The sequence below is a fragment of the Capricornis sumatraensis genome, chromosome 3 (genome assembly GCF_032405125.1).
Source record: "Capricornis sumatraensis isolate serow.1 chromosome 3, serow.2, whole genome shotgun sequence".
Lineage (NCBI taxonomy): Eukaryota > Metazoa > Chordata > Mammalia > Artiodactyla > Bovidae > Capricornis > Capricornis sumatraensis.
Window position 1 is genome coordinate 22900910 of NC_091071.1, and position 14537 is coordinate 22915446.

The window sequence follows — 14537 nt, forward strand, 5'->3', positions numbered from 1 at the left end:
GACTGAGCTATGAGGGAAGACTCATTTAAGTAATATTCAGTTCAGTTCAGTTCATTTCAGTTGCTCAGTCGTATCCGACTCTTTGCGACCCCATGAATTGCAGCACGCCAGGCCTCCCTGTCCGTCACCAACTCCCGGAGTTCACTCAAACTCACGTCCATCAAGTTGGTGATGCCATCCAGCCATCTCATCCTCTGTCGTCCCCTTCTCCTCCTGCCCCCAATCCCTTCCAGCATCAGGGTCTTTTCCAGGGAGTCAACTCTTCGCATGAGGTGGCCAAAGTACTGGAGTTTCAACTTTAGTATCATTCCTTCCAAAGAACACCCAGGGCTGATCTCCTTCAGAATGGACTGGTTGGATCTCCTTGCAGTCCAAGGAACTCTCAAAAGTCTTCTCCAACACCACAGTTCAAAAGCATCAGTTAATATTAATTCACCTATATTAATAATAACTTTATATAATAATGATCTAAATGCACCAATTAAGAGACTGAATTTTTAAAAAGATGGGACTATATACTGCCTACAAGAATTCCACTTTGGGGGCTTCCCTGGTGGTCCAGTGGTTAAGAATCTGCCTTGTAATGCAAGGGACACGGGGGTTCATCCCTGATCTGGGAAGATCCCCATGTGCCAGGGGACAACTGAGCCCTTGCCCCACTACTACTAAGCCTGCGCTCTGGAGCCTGCAAGCTGCAACAACTGAGCCTGCATGCTAGAACTACTGAAACCTGCATGCCCTAGAGTCTATGCCCTGCAATAAGAGAAACCACTGCAATAAGAAGCCTGTGCACCACAATGAAGGGTAGCCACTCTTTTCACAATGAGAGAAAACCTATGCAGAGCAATGGAGATCCAGCACAGCAAAAATAATAAAAATACATAAATGAAAGAATTTTAATTTAAACACAAAGACACAGAAAAATTAAAGGTTCCTGTGACACCAAGATGTCACGCACCTCTGCTATGTCTAAGGTCTCCTGGGTTGAAGGCTCCATTTTCGGGGATGGGGGTGGTAAAGGTGGAGAGGGAGCCGGTGTCATGCCACATCTGGGGTGATTGAGTTTGGGGGCAGGCAGAATCATGGGAGCTTCTATGGCTAAAGGGATGGTTTTACAGCCCCAGCTGCTGCTGCTGCCTGGTCTACTGTGGCCAGAGGTGCCACTTAACCAGGAGACTTGGTTTGTATGAGCTGCCTCTCCTGCTGCTTCTGGGTTCTCTGGAGCTGTGGGCTCAGCCAGGGGTCTGGGATTGCAGACACTGCCTCCACTGCTCCCACTTGCCACCACCTCACGTGTTCCTAGTCCACTCTATACAGTTGCACAGATGTATGGAATTCTCTGGCAACCATGTCTATTGCACAGAAGCAACTTTGCTGAGTTATGGATATTTTACTGGTTGTAGAGTGAAGGAGAAAGACAAAGCAACTTACGCTGCTGTGATGCTGACACCACCCTATCATTTCACATTTGTTTTTAATTGTAGCACATGTACCATATTAATACGTTAATAACACAAAATATTGAAAATACATAAATATATGGGGACATGCACTATCTTCTCACTTTCTATAAATATGACTGTTCTAAAAATAAAATATATTTATAGTCTATCCCTAATTGAAAGAAAAAATCATCAATTTTCATGAATGAGAAAAATCATATCTACTTCCCTCCTTGACCTTTGCAGATTAGGATATCAAGTAGAGTGAGAGCAGGTAGGTAAAATTAAGATAACATCATTTCGTTTATTGATGATAGGAAATTCCATCTTCCCAGGACCATGGTTGAGGATAAAGTTAAATTATCCAGGAAGTTAGGTAATGATAAGATAACAGAAACAGTAAGGTTAAACATTTATTAGAGAAATATGTTTGAAACCACAGGGACAAAAATTGGTTATTTTTCAAAGACCAGTAGGTACAAGTGATAGTAGAGAGGGAGAAGTAGTCGGTAAAGGAAGAGAATGAACTCTTCTAAATATCTACTATGTCCCAAGCACTGTTTGGTTTTATATATCACATCTCACAATTAACCCGTAAAGCAAACCTATATGGTAGCTACCATTCCCCACATTGCAAATGAAGAAAATTAAGCTCAGATATTTTAAGAAATAAAAAATACGTGGAAGAGGTGGGAATCAAACATATTTGTTTTAAAATTCATCTCTTAAACCCTTTCTGCTAACTTGAACAGATGCTGAGAAAAGGACAAATATAGAGAGTAATGGAAAAGTAATAATACATTATAATTAAAGTGCATCGTATCTACATTTTCTCCTTAAGCCTTCATCTTGATATTTGTTTTAAATGTCATCTCTCTGCTGATAAATTTCAAATGCATATCAGGCTTTAAATTTGCCTAAACTCTAGACTTCTAAAACTGTTTGATATCTCACCTGGATGTTTGTTTAAATGGTACTTCAAACTTATATCCAAAAGAGATCTGTTAAATTCCTCAAGCCTTCACTTTTAAATTAAAAAAAAAAAAACTGTAATTACTCTCCAGTCTTTTCCATATCCGTAAATATCACCACTATCCACTCAATTGTTCAAGTCAGAAACCCAAATCAAATGAGTTTCCTCCTCTTCCCTCAACCTGCTGCACTCTTTACAGTTCTAATTACAGAAAACAGCCTTAAACTGTTCACTTCTCTCTCAAATTCACTGACACCACCTTAGTCCAAGCTGTTATGATTACAGAAACTTCCTTATTCATTTTCCTCTCAGTAATTCTCCACACCACAGTCAGAGAATATTTTCAAAGCATAAATCAGATTATGTCCTTATAGCAATCATACTCTTTTAGTGACTTCCAACTATTTTTCAAGTCCAAAGTTTATTGAACTTTACTGTGACCTCATGGTTCCTACCTGATCTGGCTTCTATCTCTTCAAACTTGTTTCAACCATTTCTTCTTTGTTTGCTTCTTCAAATACATAACAATGTTTTTTCCACCTCAGAACTTGGATTTAATATTCTGTTTTAATCTTTTATCTCTCATTTTTCAACTCCCTGATTCATCCACATCTTTCAGATTTCAACACAAAGATCACCTTCACAGAGAGGCTTTCCTTCACTATTCCATCAAAATGACTTCTCATTCTTGTTGTATGTCCAAGTTATTATCCAATCATCTTGTTTCCCTCATGATGTAATACATTCTATAATACATGATATAATCATTTTTTTCAGAGTCTTACCATTATCCCTTCAGGCAGACTTCCAGTCAGACTTCACCATTGACTCAGTGGTGGCTTCATAGAAGGTAGCACTAGCACCTCAGCAAGCCTCATCATTACCACATCCAGTGGCTTCTCTCTCCAGGACTGAAGCAAGAAGTTTCCTGGCATGTTTCTCTGTCACCAAGTACGAAGTTTTTCCAGTTGCCAGACATAGCCTATGGTACCTCAGCAAACTTCTTACCATTCACGCAACCACAGAACCACAGCCTTCAGTAAAGTAAGTTTGACCTCATCCTTGGTAGATAGGAAGAAACTTTTCCAAGTTTGTTCTTCCAGTGAGTGCTGCCTCCTGAGCCTTAGAGGTAGTGACTATTGTCTAATCTACTATTTCTGTATCTTTAAAGTTTGACTTATTCCTATCAGTATTTTTACCTGTTTTTATTACTAAATTCTTTGCACTAAAATTTCCGTATTACTGGAGAATAATTTCTGTTTCCTAGCTCAACTTTGAATGATACACTGACACATAGGTTTCTGAAATTGTTATATTGATTTGTATTGCTGTAAATATAACCTTTTTCCATATCCTTGCTACTAATAGTATTGCCAAATGTTTTTATTTTAGCCATTCAGATGAGAATATCAATCTTTCAATATGTTCTTTATTTCAGCATTCATAGTTCTTGTAAAATCTTTCTCTGCTAACTCCTATTTCTAGATAATCTGTGTGTCTGCTTCCATGGTATGTTCCTATTCTTAGTTACTGGTCACTATCTTGCACCTCTTCACAAGTCTAATAATTCTTTATTTGTGCTATGCATTTTGTATAAAATAACCAAGGAGGCGCCAGCCATCTTCCATCTGAAAGTAACCTCTTTTCTTGATTAAACAGATAAGGGAAAGAGGTGATCAATTACATCTAACCTGGAATTCAGTGGAGTGAAAAACTGATCAGAAGTTTAAAAAGATTTGAGCTACCCTAGTTCATTCTTACTCTGTAAGAACGGTCCTCTTAAACTTCTGATGGAATATCTTGCAGGTAAAGGAGACTCTGTTCTGTTCTTTATAGTTTTGAATATAGTTCTTTACTTTCTACTTGTTACAACTCCAAAGATGCCAGGTGTCTAGGGTGGGGAGGCCAATCATGTGCTTTTACTCTAGTGTGACTTTGGTTTCTGAGCTTCACAGATTTACAGATTTCATGCTGCCCTTTAGAATCCTTGATCTATTTTCCCAGAATCCCACTTAAAGCTCTTTACATCAGTTTAAATATCTCAAAGGAAAAATTGATTACATGGGACCACTTCATGCTTCCAAAATGTCATGCCAGCCAACTATAACCACCAAAGGGCTCAAGCGCCTCTTTATTTCAGTAGAGTTCTTATTTGGAGTAGAGGGTGCAGGGATTGATTCTCAGTCCCTAGTTAGAAAACAGCTACAAGGGAGAAAATGGCCAGTATTTCTAAGGTCAGTTTAAAAGTATTGCTTATTCTTCGGAACTGAAACTAATCTAGTCCTTACAGCTTCTGCAGTTGTCTGATAAATATAGTTTATCTGGTTTCTTCTACTGTTTTTAGTTTGAGTGTCAGGCTACCAAGAACTTCCTCATCCTACTTGGAGGCAGAAAGTGAAAGTGAAGTCGCTCAGTCGTGTCCGACTCTTTGTGACCCCATGGACTGCAGCCTACCAGACTTCTTTGTCCATGGGATTTCCCAGGCAATAATACTGGAGTGGATTGCCATTTCCTTCTCCAGGGGATCTTCCCGACCCCAGGATCGAACCCAGGTCTCCCGCATTGTAGACAGATGCTTTACCCTCTGAGCCACCAGGGAAGTCCTTCTTTGGAGGCAGGAGTACCCCTAACTGTTTGCTTACATTTCCTTTAAAAGGGAGATTTTTATCTGAATATTTTACAACTATATTTCCAGTACCAATCAGTTTCTACAACATAATAGGTGCTAAGAAACTACTTGTTGAACTTCTGAATAAATAAATAAATAGTACATAGAAAGTTCTTGGTTCTGCCAGTACTCATAAGTCTGGATATGCAAGTCTGGGGGAAAGAGCTAAGAAAATATGACCTACTACACAAATTAGAGGAAGCCCTCAGGGACAATCTTGGTGGAAAAGTGAAAACAGAGATGAGAAAGGATATGGGTGGTGAAATGGCTCATGTGGCTGTTAATATAAACCCATCATAAATCATAAATCACAAAATTGTGATTTGAATGGACTTCCTGAGAAAATACAATAAAAAGACAGTTTTACATCTACAGTGATGTGATAAAGACAGAATCATAATGCAATATGCTGGAGGCAGAGAAAACCATAATAGGATAAAAAGTCTTATCCTCTTCCTAATACCCATAAATGATTAGCAGAAATTTTGAAGAGATATCTGAGTTTCCACAAATTGTGAGATTAGAAGTTTAAGTTAAGCTGAAGTATCTCCTTGAGGCCCAAGAGAATGCCAGCAGATACAAGGGTTACCTGAATGATACATGCCTGCAGTTTATCCAGATAAACTGATATGTCTAAGAACATGTCCTTGCAGAACACTTCAAAAGAGGATAGTGTGAACAAATGGCCTAATATATAACTTGTAGAATAAGTAAAGCCAGAGTGGTGAACAGAAATTTATATTTACATAACATGTTTTCACAGCTCCAATGAAAAATTAACTCTTATGATGGAAGAATTGTAGCAGAGACAAAGCCGAATTTTATTCAGAAGTAAATAGAGGAAAACATGGATTTTTATTTTTTTGCATAAATTTTCATTTTGTCTCCTTAAATAATCAGTCTGCTGACTATAACATTTTATTAACATCATATGGAAGTAGGGTTATGGCCAGTGAAAAACATTTGTTATTTTTATTGTTCAGTTGCTAAATTGTGTCTGACTCTGCAACCATATAGACCGCAGGATGCCAGGCTTCCCTCTCTTTCACTATGTCCCAGAGTCTGCTCAAATTCATGCCCACTGAGTTGGTCATGCTATCTAACCATCTTATCCTCTGCCATCATCTTCTCCTTTTGCCTTCAATCTTTCCCAGCATCAGAGTCTTTTCCAATGAGTCAGCTCTTTGCAACAGAAAATTAATTTACTATGTGTTGTAAATTACTTTCCAATAGTACAGGGGAAAAGAGACCTGTAAATAATACCTTGTACAAATGTTGAATCCTGATACCAGCCATCAAACCAACAGGTTCTTCTTCAAAGTAAGCATTTTGAACTGTACTAGTAACAGGCATATCTTCCTTTTTCCTAATGCTTGTAGCCTTTCCAAGCCAGTAGCCTTTCTAAGAAAAGAAGAAAAACAATCTATCATGTGACTGAAAAATAAGATGTTCCTAAACTTGAAAACATTTTAACTCATTTCACTTCAGTTTGAGATGGGTTGCAGCAGATAACTTGAAATGAAATTTGGAAGTAAATAGCCTATAATTTTAATTCCTACAGAATAAGTCCAAAATATTCTATTTAAAATTTCATTTTAATATGGCTCAGCAAAAAGCATTCTATCATTCTGAGTCAGTCTCTTTCTTTGGACATGTGGTAAAGATCCTTAAAGATTGCTAAGACCCTTTCAATGAATTTGTGAGTTCAAAATTGCTTTCATAAAAATACTTTAATATATGTATTCTTTTTCATATACTGTTCCATTATGGTATACTCCTAGAAAATAACTCCTAGAATGTTTGGTTTCGAAGGTCAGTGGGGCTTACTTTCAGAAGTCTTAAGAGGCTAGGGGAAATAGACACTTCACTTTTAGAGGGCACACAAAAAATATCCATTCTCCAGGACCCAGAGAAGAAGCAGTAATTTGAAAGATGCCTGGGTAATGCTGCTGGGTCTGCTAATCTTGGAGAGACCTCTGGAAAGGTATGAGGCCACTACAGCTCACCTTGTGGATACAGACACTGGTGGCAGCCATTTGGGAGAGCTTATTGTACCATATGGACACTTGCTGGCAATCACCATTTTGGAATCCTCCTTTTAGCTGATTAGCCTTAGGGCTCAGTCATGCCCTTGCCCAACAGCCTGTAGAAATCAACTAGGCAGCAGATGGTCTACCTTCAGACCTTCTGAGCCCACAGCACCAACAGTATGTCCCATTCCAGCTAGGGGCCCAGGACCTGGCCCCACACATCAATGTGCAGGCACTACAAGCAGGACCCCCAGAACCATGCAGCTGGGCCCTGGTATATTCACAAGTGGGTAGGCATTAGCCCCAGAATCCCTACCAGTGATCCTGCTCTAGCCTTGGAAACAGTCTCTCCCAGAAGTGGGTGGATACTAACCACAGGACAACCAAAGCCCCACAGTCTGTGGTCCAAGCCCAACTACCAACAGGCCAGCACCTGCCCTAGGACTGGCTGGGCCCTGTGCCCAGTAACAGGTCAACAAAGCTTTGAGACATGCCAGCTCCCACAGACAGCTGTGTCAGGAACCAGTCCCAGTCACCAACAGTCCAATAGTAACTCTAGGATCCCTAGATCCTACAGCCAAACCATAGGACCTAACTCTGCCTACCAATGAACCAGCACTAGCTCTAGGGCCTGGCCTCACCCTCCAGTGTGGGGGCAAAAGCCCCAGGATCTTCTGGATCCCAACTCCACTTATCAGTGAACCAATAACAGGCTCAAGGCTCCACAGGGTTCAGAATCCAGCCACCTCATGACCTGGCCCCCGGAACTAGTGTTCAACAGCCCTTACACAAGGAAGGGCTTGGCAACCAACCAGACTAAGGCTAACAAAGCATGCCAGATTACCCATGGTAATCAGCCCACTACAACAGAAGGACCCACATAGCCTAAATAGGGGGCACACCTAGAACATATAGCTCTGGTAAGGAAAGGTGAGTGTGCTGCTGGGATGCATTAGACTTCTCCTTCAAGGCCACTTCTCCAATGTTGAGAAATGTAACTAACATATCAAGTACACAGACATAAAAACAGCAAGTCAGGGGAAATTATGAGACAGAGGAATATGTTCCAAATGAAGAAACAATATAAAAACCCAGAAGAACTAGGTAAAGGGGCAATAGACAATCTCCTTGAGAAAAATTTTAGAGTAATGACCGTAAAGATCATCAAAAAAGCTAAAGAGAATGGATGCACACAGAATGAAGTTAGAAACTTTCAACAAAGAATTAGACAATCTAAAGAGCTACCAGAGATGAAGAACACAAAAACTGAAATGAAAAATACACTAGAAAGAATCAACAGTAGGCTAAATAATATGGAGAAAAAGATCAATAAGCTGAATATCAATAAGACAGAGTATCAGAAATCCTTGATGCTTAACAAAAGAAAAGAATGGAAGGCAATGTGGACAGTTAATGATACTTCTGAGACGATATCAAGCATACCAATATTCACATTATAGGGGTCCCTGAAGGAGAAAGGAGAGAGAAAGTGTATAAACATATCTGGAAACATAATAGCTAAAATATTCCCTAACCTGGGAAAAGAAACAGTTATTCAAAACCAGTAAGTGCAGAGAATCTCATACAGGATGAATTCAAAGAGGAACACACCAAAACACATTGTAATTAAAATGACAAAATTAAAGATAGAGAGTATTAAAAGCAGCATAGGAAAAGCAATGCATAACACTCAAGAAAACTCCCATAAGATTATCCACAATAAGCACCTAAGAGATACAGAATATAATTAGATGTAAAATATAATATCAAAAACAGTAATTATGAGGGGAGGAGAGTACAATGCAGGATTTTTAATTTGAAATTAAGAGATCAACAATTACATGTGTGTGTGTGTGTGTGTGTGTGTGTGTGTGTGTGTGTCTATGAATGTGAAAGTTATTAGCTCAGTCTTGTCCAACTCTTTGTGACTCCACCAGGTCCTCTGTCCATAGAATTATATATAGTGATAGTGAAGTTGCTCAATCATGTCCGACTCTTTGCAACCCCATGGACTGTAGCCTACCAGGCTCCTCCATCTTAATTATATATATATGTATGCTAATTATATATATATATATAAATGTATGATATATATATAAATGTATGATATATATATATATAAATGTATGATATATATATATATATATATATATATATATGTAGATGGTAACCTCGGAGAAAGCAATGGCAACCCACTCCAGTACTCTTGCCTGGAAAATCCCATGGAAGGAGGAGCCTCATAGGCTGCAGTCTGTGGGGTCATGAAGAGTTGGAGACGACTGAGAGACTTCACTTTCACTTTTCACTTTCATGCACTGGAGAAGGGAACAGCAACCCACTCCAGTGTTCTTGCCTGGAGAATCCTAGGAACAGGGGAGCCTGGTAGGCTGCCGTCTATGGGGTCACACGGAGTCGGACATGACTGAAGCAACTTAGCAACAGCAGCAGTAGCAGATGGTAACCTCATAGTAACCACAAACCAAAACTCTATCATAAAAGAAGAAAGGAAAAAAAGAAGAAAAGAACTTCAAAAACAAACCCAAAACATTAACAAAATAGCAATAAGAACATACATATCAATAATTACCTTAAATGTAAATAGACTAGATGCTCTAACCAAAAGACACAGAGTGGCTGAATGGTAACAGGAACATGGAACACCTGTATATCTTCTTACAAGACTTGCTTCAGATGTAGACACACACATAGGCTGAAAGCAAAGGAATAGAAAAAAGGTTCTCCATACAAATAGGTTCAAAAGAAAGCCAGAGAAGTGACATTTTATCACACAAAAGAGACTCTGCATAGTGATCAAGGAATCGATCGAAGAAGATGTAATAATTTTAAACATCTATGCACCCAATGTTGCTGAAGCTGAAGCTCCAATACTTTGGCCACCTGATGCAAAGAGCCAACTCATTAGAAAAGACCCTGATGCTGAAAAAGGTTCCAGGCAAAAGGAGAAGGGGGAAGTAGAGGATGAGATGGTTAGATGGCATCACCAACTCAATGGACATGAATTTGAGCAAACTGGTATCCTGCAGTGCATGGTGTCACAAAGAGTCAGATAGGACTTAGCAATTGAACAACAACATTACCTCTATCTAGTTGATGGTTTTAGCCACCACCTCCTCAATTTCCCATCCTCCCAGACCCTGAAGCTAACCATACATTAAAAAGGTCACACATAATAATCAAGTGGGATTTATCCTAGGGACATAAGTATGGTTCTATTTCCACATATAAATCAATACGATACACTCCATTAACAAACTGAAAAAGAAAAAAACATATAATCTCAATAAATGGAGAAAATATTTTGACAAAATTAGAATTCCACTTATTATATATAAAAAAAAAAAACTCTCTAGAAAATGAGTATAGAGGCAACATATCTCAACAATAATCCAGGCCAAATATAAAAAGCTGACATCATACTCAACAATGAAAAGCTGAAAGCTGGAACAAGACAAGGATTCCACTATAACCACTTTTATTCTACATAGTATTGAAAGTCCTAGCCACAGCAATCAGAGAATAAAAAGAAATGAAAAGAAAGAAAACTCACTATTTTCAGATTATATACTATACATAGAAAATCCTAAAGTTGCTAACAGAAAGCTACTAAAGCTCATTAATAAATTATGCAAAGTTGCCTGACACAAAATTAGCATATAGAAACCTGTTGCAATCAATACTCAGAAAAGTAAATTAAGAAAATCAACCTATTTACAACTGCATCAAAGATAATAAAATACCTAGGAATAAACCTATGTAAGGAGGTAAAAGATCTATCCTAATAAAACTATAATATAACATTAAAAAATTAAAGACAACACAAATAAATGGAAAGATATCCTTTGTTCATGAGTTAGAAGAATTAATATTTTTAAAATGACCATTCTCCCCAGGGCAATGTACAGATCCAATGGAATCTCTATCAAAATACCAATAATATTTTTTACATAACTAGAACAATAAATTTTAAATCTGTATAGAACACCAAAACTGCAAACAGCCAATACAGTTTGAGAAAGAATAGAGCTAGAACTATCATATTCCCTCACTTTAGACTATGCCATGAAACTACAGTTATCAAGACAGTATAGTATTGGCACAAAAACAGCTGTATAAATCAATCAAACAGAATAGAGAACTTAGAAATAAACCCACACAGTTATGATCAATTAATCTATGACAAAGGAGGTTAAAACCGGATTGTGGGGGGGAGTGATCCTAAGATGGCAGAGGAATAGGACCGGGAGACCACTTTCTCCCCCACAAATTCATCAAAAGAACATTTCAATGCTGAGTAGATTCTACAAAGCAACTTCTGAATGCTGACAGAGGACATTAGGCACCCAGAAAAGCAGATCATTGTCTTCAAAAACAGGCAGGAAAAATATAAAACACGAAAAAAGAGACAAAGGAGGTAGGAAGGGAGTCTTAAAAAGAGAAAAGTTTCCAAACACCAGGAAACACTCTCCCTGCCGAGTCTGTGGCGAGCCTTGGAAGCACAGAGGGCAACATAACAGGGAAGAAAAATAAATAAATAACTAAAACCAACAGATTACAAGCCCAACAGTAACTCCCCCAGTGGAGAAGCAGCGCAGACGCCTGCATCTGCCACTAGCAAGTGGGGGCTGGGCAGGGAGGCGCGGGCTGCAGTGCTTTTTAAGAATTGGGCCAGAATGCCCCGAATGTAACCAGAGCAAACTAACTTGGGCTAGCATGCCAGACTGTGGGATAGCTACCACGCGAAAAGCTCTAACATAAGACACCACCAGGACCGCACACAGAACAAAGGACAGAACAGAAGTAGCCGACTACAGACCATCCCCCTCCGGTGACAGGCAGCCAGAGCCATAAGGGCTGGAAGGGGGCAATCGCAGCCCCAGAGAGACTTTACCTACCAAACTGCAAGCAGGCTGCTTTGCTAACTAAGACTTCTTGGGGTTCTGGACAGTCACCATCTGCCTGACAAGGGGCGCCAGCGGTACACCCAGAAAACTGAGCAGCAGGGAAAAGCGATAAGTTGTAGCGACTGCGCTTGCCAAACACCTGAGCCACTCGGTCCTGGGAAGGGCACAAAACACAGGCCCAACCGAATCTGCACCTCTGAGGGCTGCCTGAGGGCCGAGCCTGAGCGGCTTAGACCAGGGAGGTGCATGCAGCCTAGGGCCAGCTTCAGACGGCTCCCAGTGGAGCAATGTAGAGCCTGAGCAGGGTGTGCCAGTACAGGGAGATGCCCAGTATGGTTGAGACACTGTGAGCACACACCAGTGTTATTTGTTTGCAGCATCCCTCCCTCCCTACAGCGCGACTGAACAAGTGAGCCTAAAAAAAAGAGTCCACCACCGCTCGCCTTGCGTCAGGGTGGAAATCAGACACTGAAGAGACCAGCAAACAGAAGAAGCTAAACAGAGGGAACTGCCTTGGAAGTGACCCACACTGCCCACAACACCAGAGAAAGTCCCAGAAATATCTTTACTATTTTTACGACGGTTCTCTTTTTTTTTTGATGTTGTTGTTTGTTTTTTCTTCTCCTTTTTTTTTAACTTTTAAAAAATTTTAAGTCCTCTATTTCTCTTTTAATTTTAATTTTTATAACCTACTATCACTTTTCAAAAAAAAAGATCCTATTTTTAAAGAAAACGCCGTATATATATTTTTTCCTGTGGTGGTTGTTGTTTTTTTAATAATTCTCGTGACTTTGTTTTTTTTCTTCTTGTTCTTCTTCTTTTCTTTAATATTGTATTTTTGAAAATCCAACCTCTACTCTAGATTTTTAATCTTTGCTTTTTGATATTTGTTGTCAATTTTGTACATTTAAATACCCAATCTTCAGTACCAAATTTCACCTGAGAGCGAGATTACTGGCTTGACCACTCTCTCCTCCTTCGGACTCTCCTTTTTCTCCACCAGGTTGTCTCTGTCTATTCCCTCCTCCTTCTCTTCTCTATCCAACTCTGTGAATCTCTGTGTGTTCCAGACGATGGAGAACACTTAGGAAACTGGTTACTGGCTGGATCCGTCTCTCTCCTTTTCATTTCCCTCGTTTATCCTCCTGGCCACCTCTGTCTACTTCCTCCCTCTCCTCTTCCCTGTATAACTCCGTGAACATCTCTGAGTGGTCCAGACTGAGGAGAGCACATAAGGAAGTGATTACTGGCTAACTCGCTCTCTCCTCTTTTGATCCCATCTCATATCATTCCAGTCACCTCTAACTACCCCTTCCCTCTTCTCTTCTCCGTGTAACTCAATGAACCTCTCTGGGTGTCCCTCAATGTGGAGAAACTTTTCATCTTTAACCTAGATGTTTTATCATCAGTGCTGTATAGATGGAGAAGTCTTGAGGCTACTGTAAAAATAAAACTGAAAACCAGAAGCAGGAGGCTTAAGCCCAAAGCCTGAAAACATCAAAGAACTCCTGAATCCAGGGAACATTAATTCATAGGAGCTCATCAAACGCCTCCATACCTACAGTGAAACAAAGCACCACCCAAGGACCAACAAGTTCCAGAGCAAGACATACCATGCAAATTCTCCAGCAACACAGGAACACACCCCTGAGCTTTATACAGGCAGCTCAAGTTACTCCAGAACCATAGACGTCTCATAAATCATTACTGGACACTTCATTGCACTCCAGAAGAAGAAATCCAGCTCTACCCACCAGAACTCTGACACAAGCTTCCCTAACCAAGAAACCTTGACAAGCCAGTGATACAACCCCAACCACAGCGAGGAAACTCCATAATAAAGAGAACTCCACAAATTCCCAAAATACAGAAAAGCCACACCAAACGCAGCAATATAACCAAGATGAAGAGACAGAGGAATACTCAGCAGGTAAAGGAACAGGAGAAATCCCCACCAAACCAAACAAAAGAGGAAGAGATTGGGAATCCACCTGAGAAATAATTCCGAATAATGATAGTGAAAATGATCCAAAATCTTGAAATCAAAATGGAATCACACATAAATAGCCTAGAGACAAGGATTGAGAAGATGAAAGAAAGGTTTAACAAGGACCTAGAAGAAATAGAAAAGAGTCAGTATATAATTAATAATGCAATAAATGAGATAAAAAACACTCTGGAGGCAACAAATAGAATATCGGAGGCAGAAGATAGGATAGTGAAACAAGATAGAATGGTAGAAATAAATGAATCAGAGAGGAAAAAAGAAAAATGAATTAAAAGAAATGCAGACAATCTCAGAGAACTCTAGGACAATATGAAACGCTCCAACATTCGAATTATAGGAGTCCCAGAATTAGAAGACAAAAAGAAAGACCATGAGAAAATCCTTAAGGAGATAATAGTTGAAAACTTCCCTAAAATGGGGAAGGAAATAATCACCCAAGTCCAAGAAACCCAGAGAGTTCCAAACAGGATAAACCCAAGGCAAAACACCCCAAG

General features: G+C 39.6%; 1 protein-coding gene across 1 annotated transcript in view; it reads right to left on the bottom strand.

The window, feature by feature from the left end:
- Window positions 1–14537, bottom strand: part of LOC138076172 (phospholipid-transporting ATPase ABCA3-like) — a 215958-nt gene that overhangs the window by 150743 nt on the left and 50678 nt on the right. Inside the window, exon 7 of the mRNA XM_068968393.1 lies at window positions 6347–6484. Coding sequence (XP_068824494.1) covers window positions 6347–6484 — 138 coding nt within the window. The remainder of the gene's footprint in view (window positions 1–6346; window positions 6485–14537) is intronic.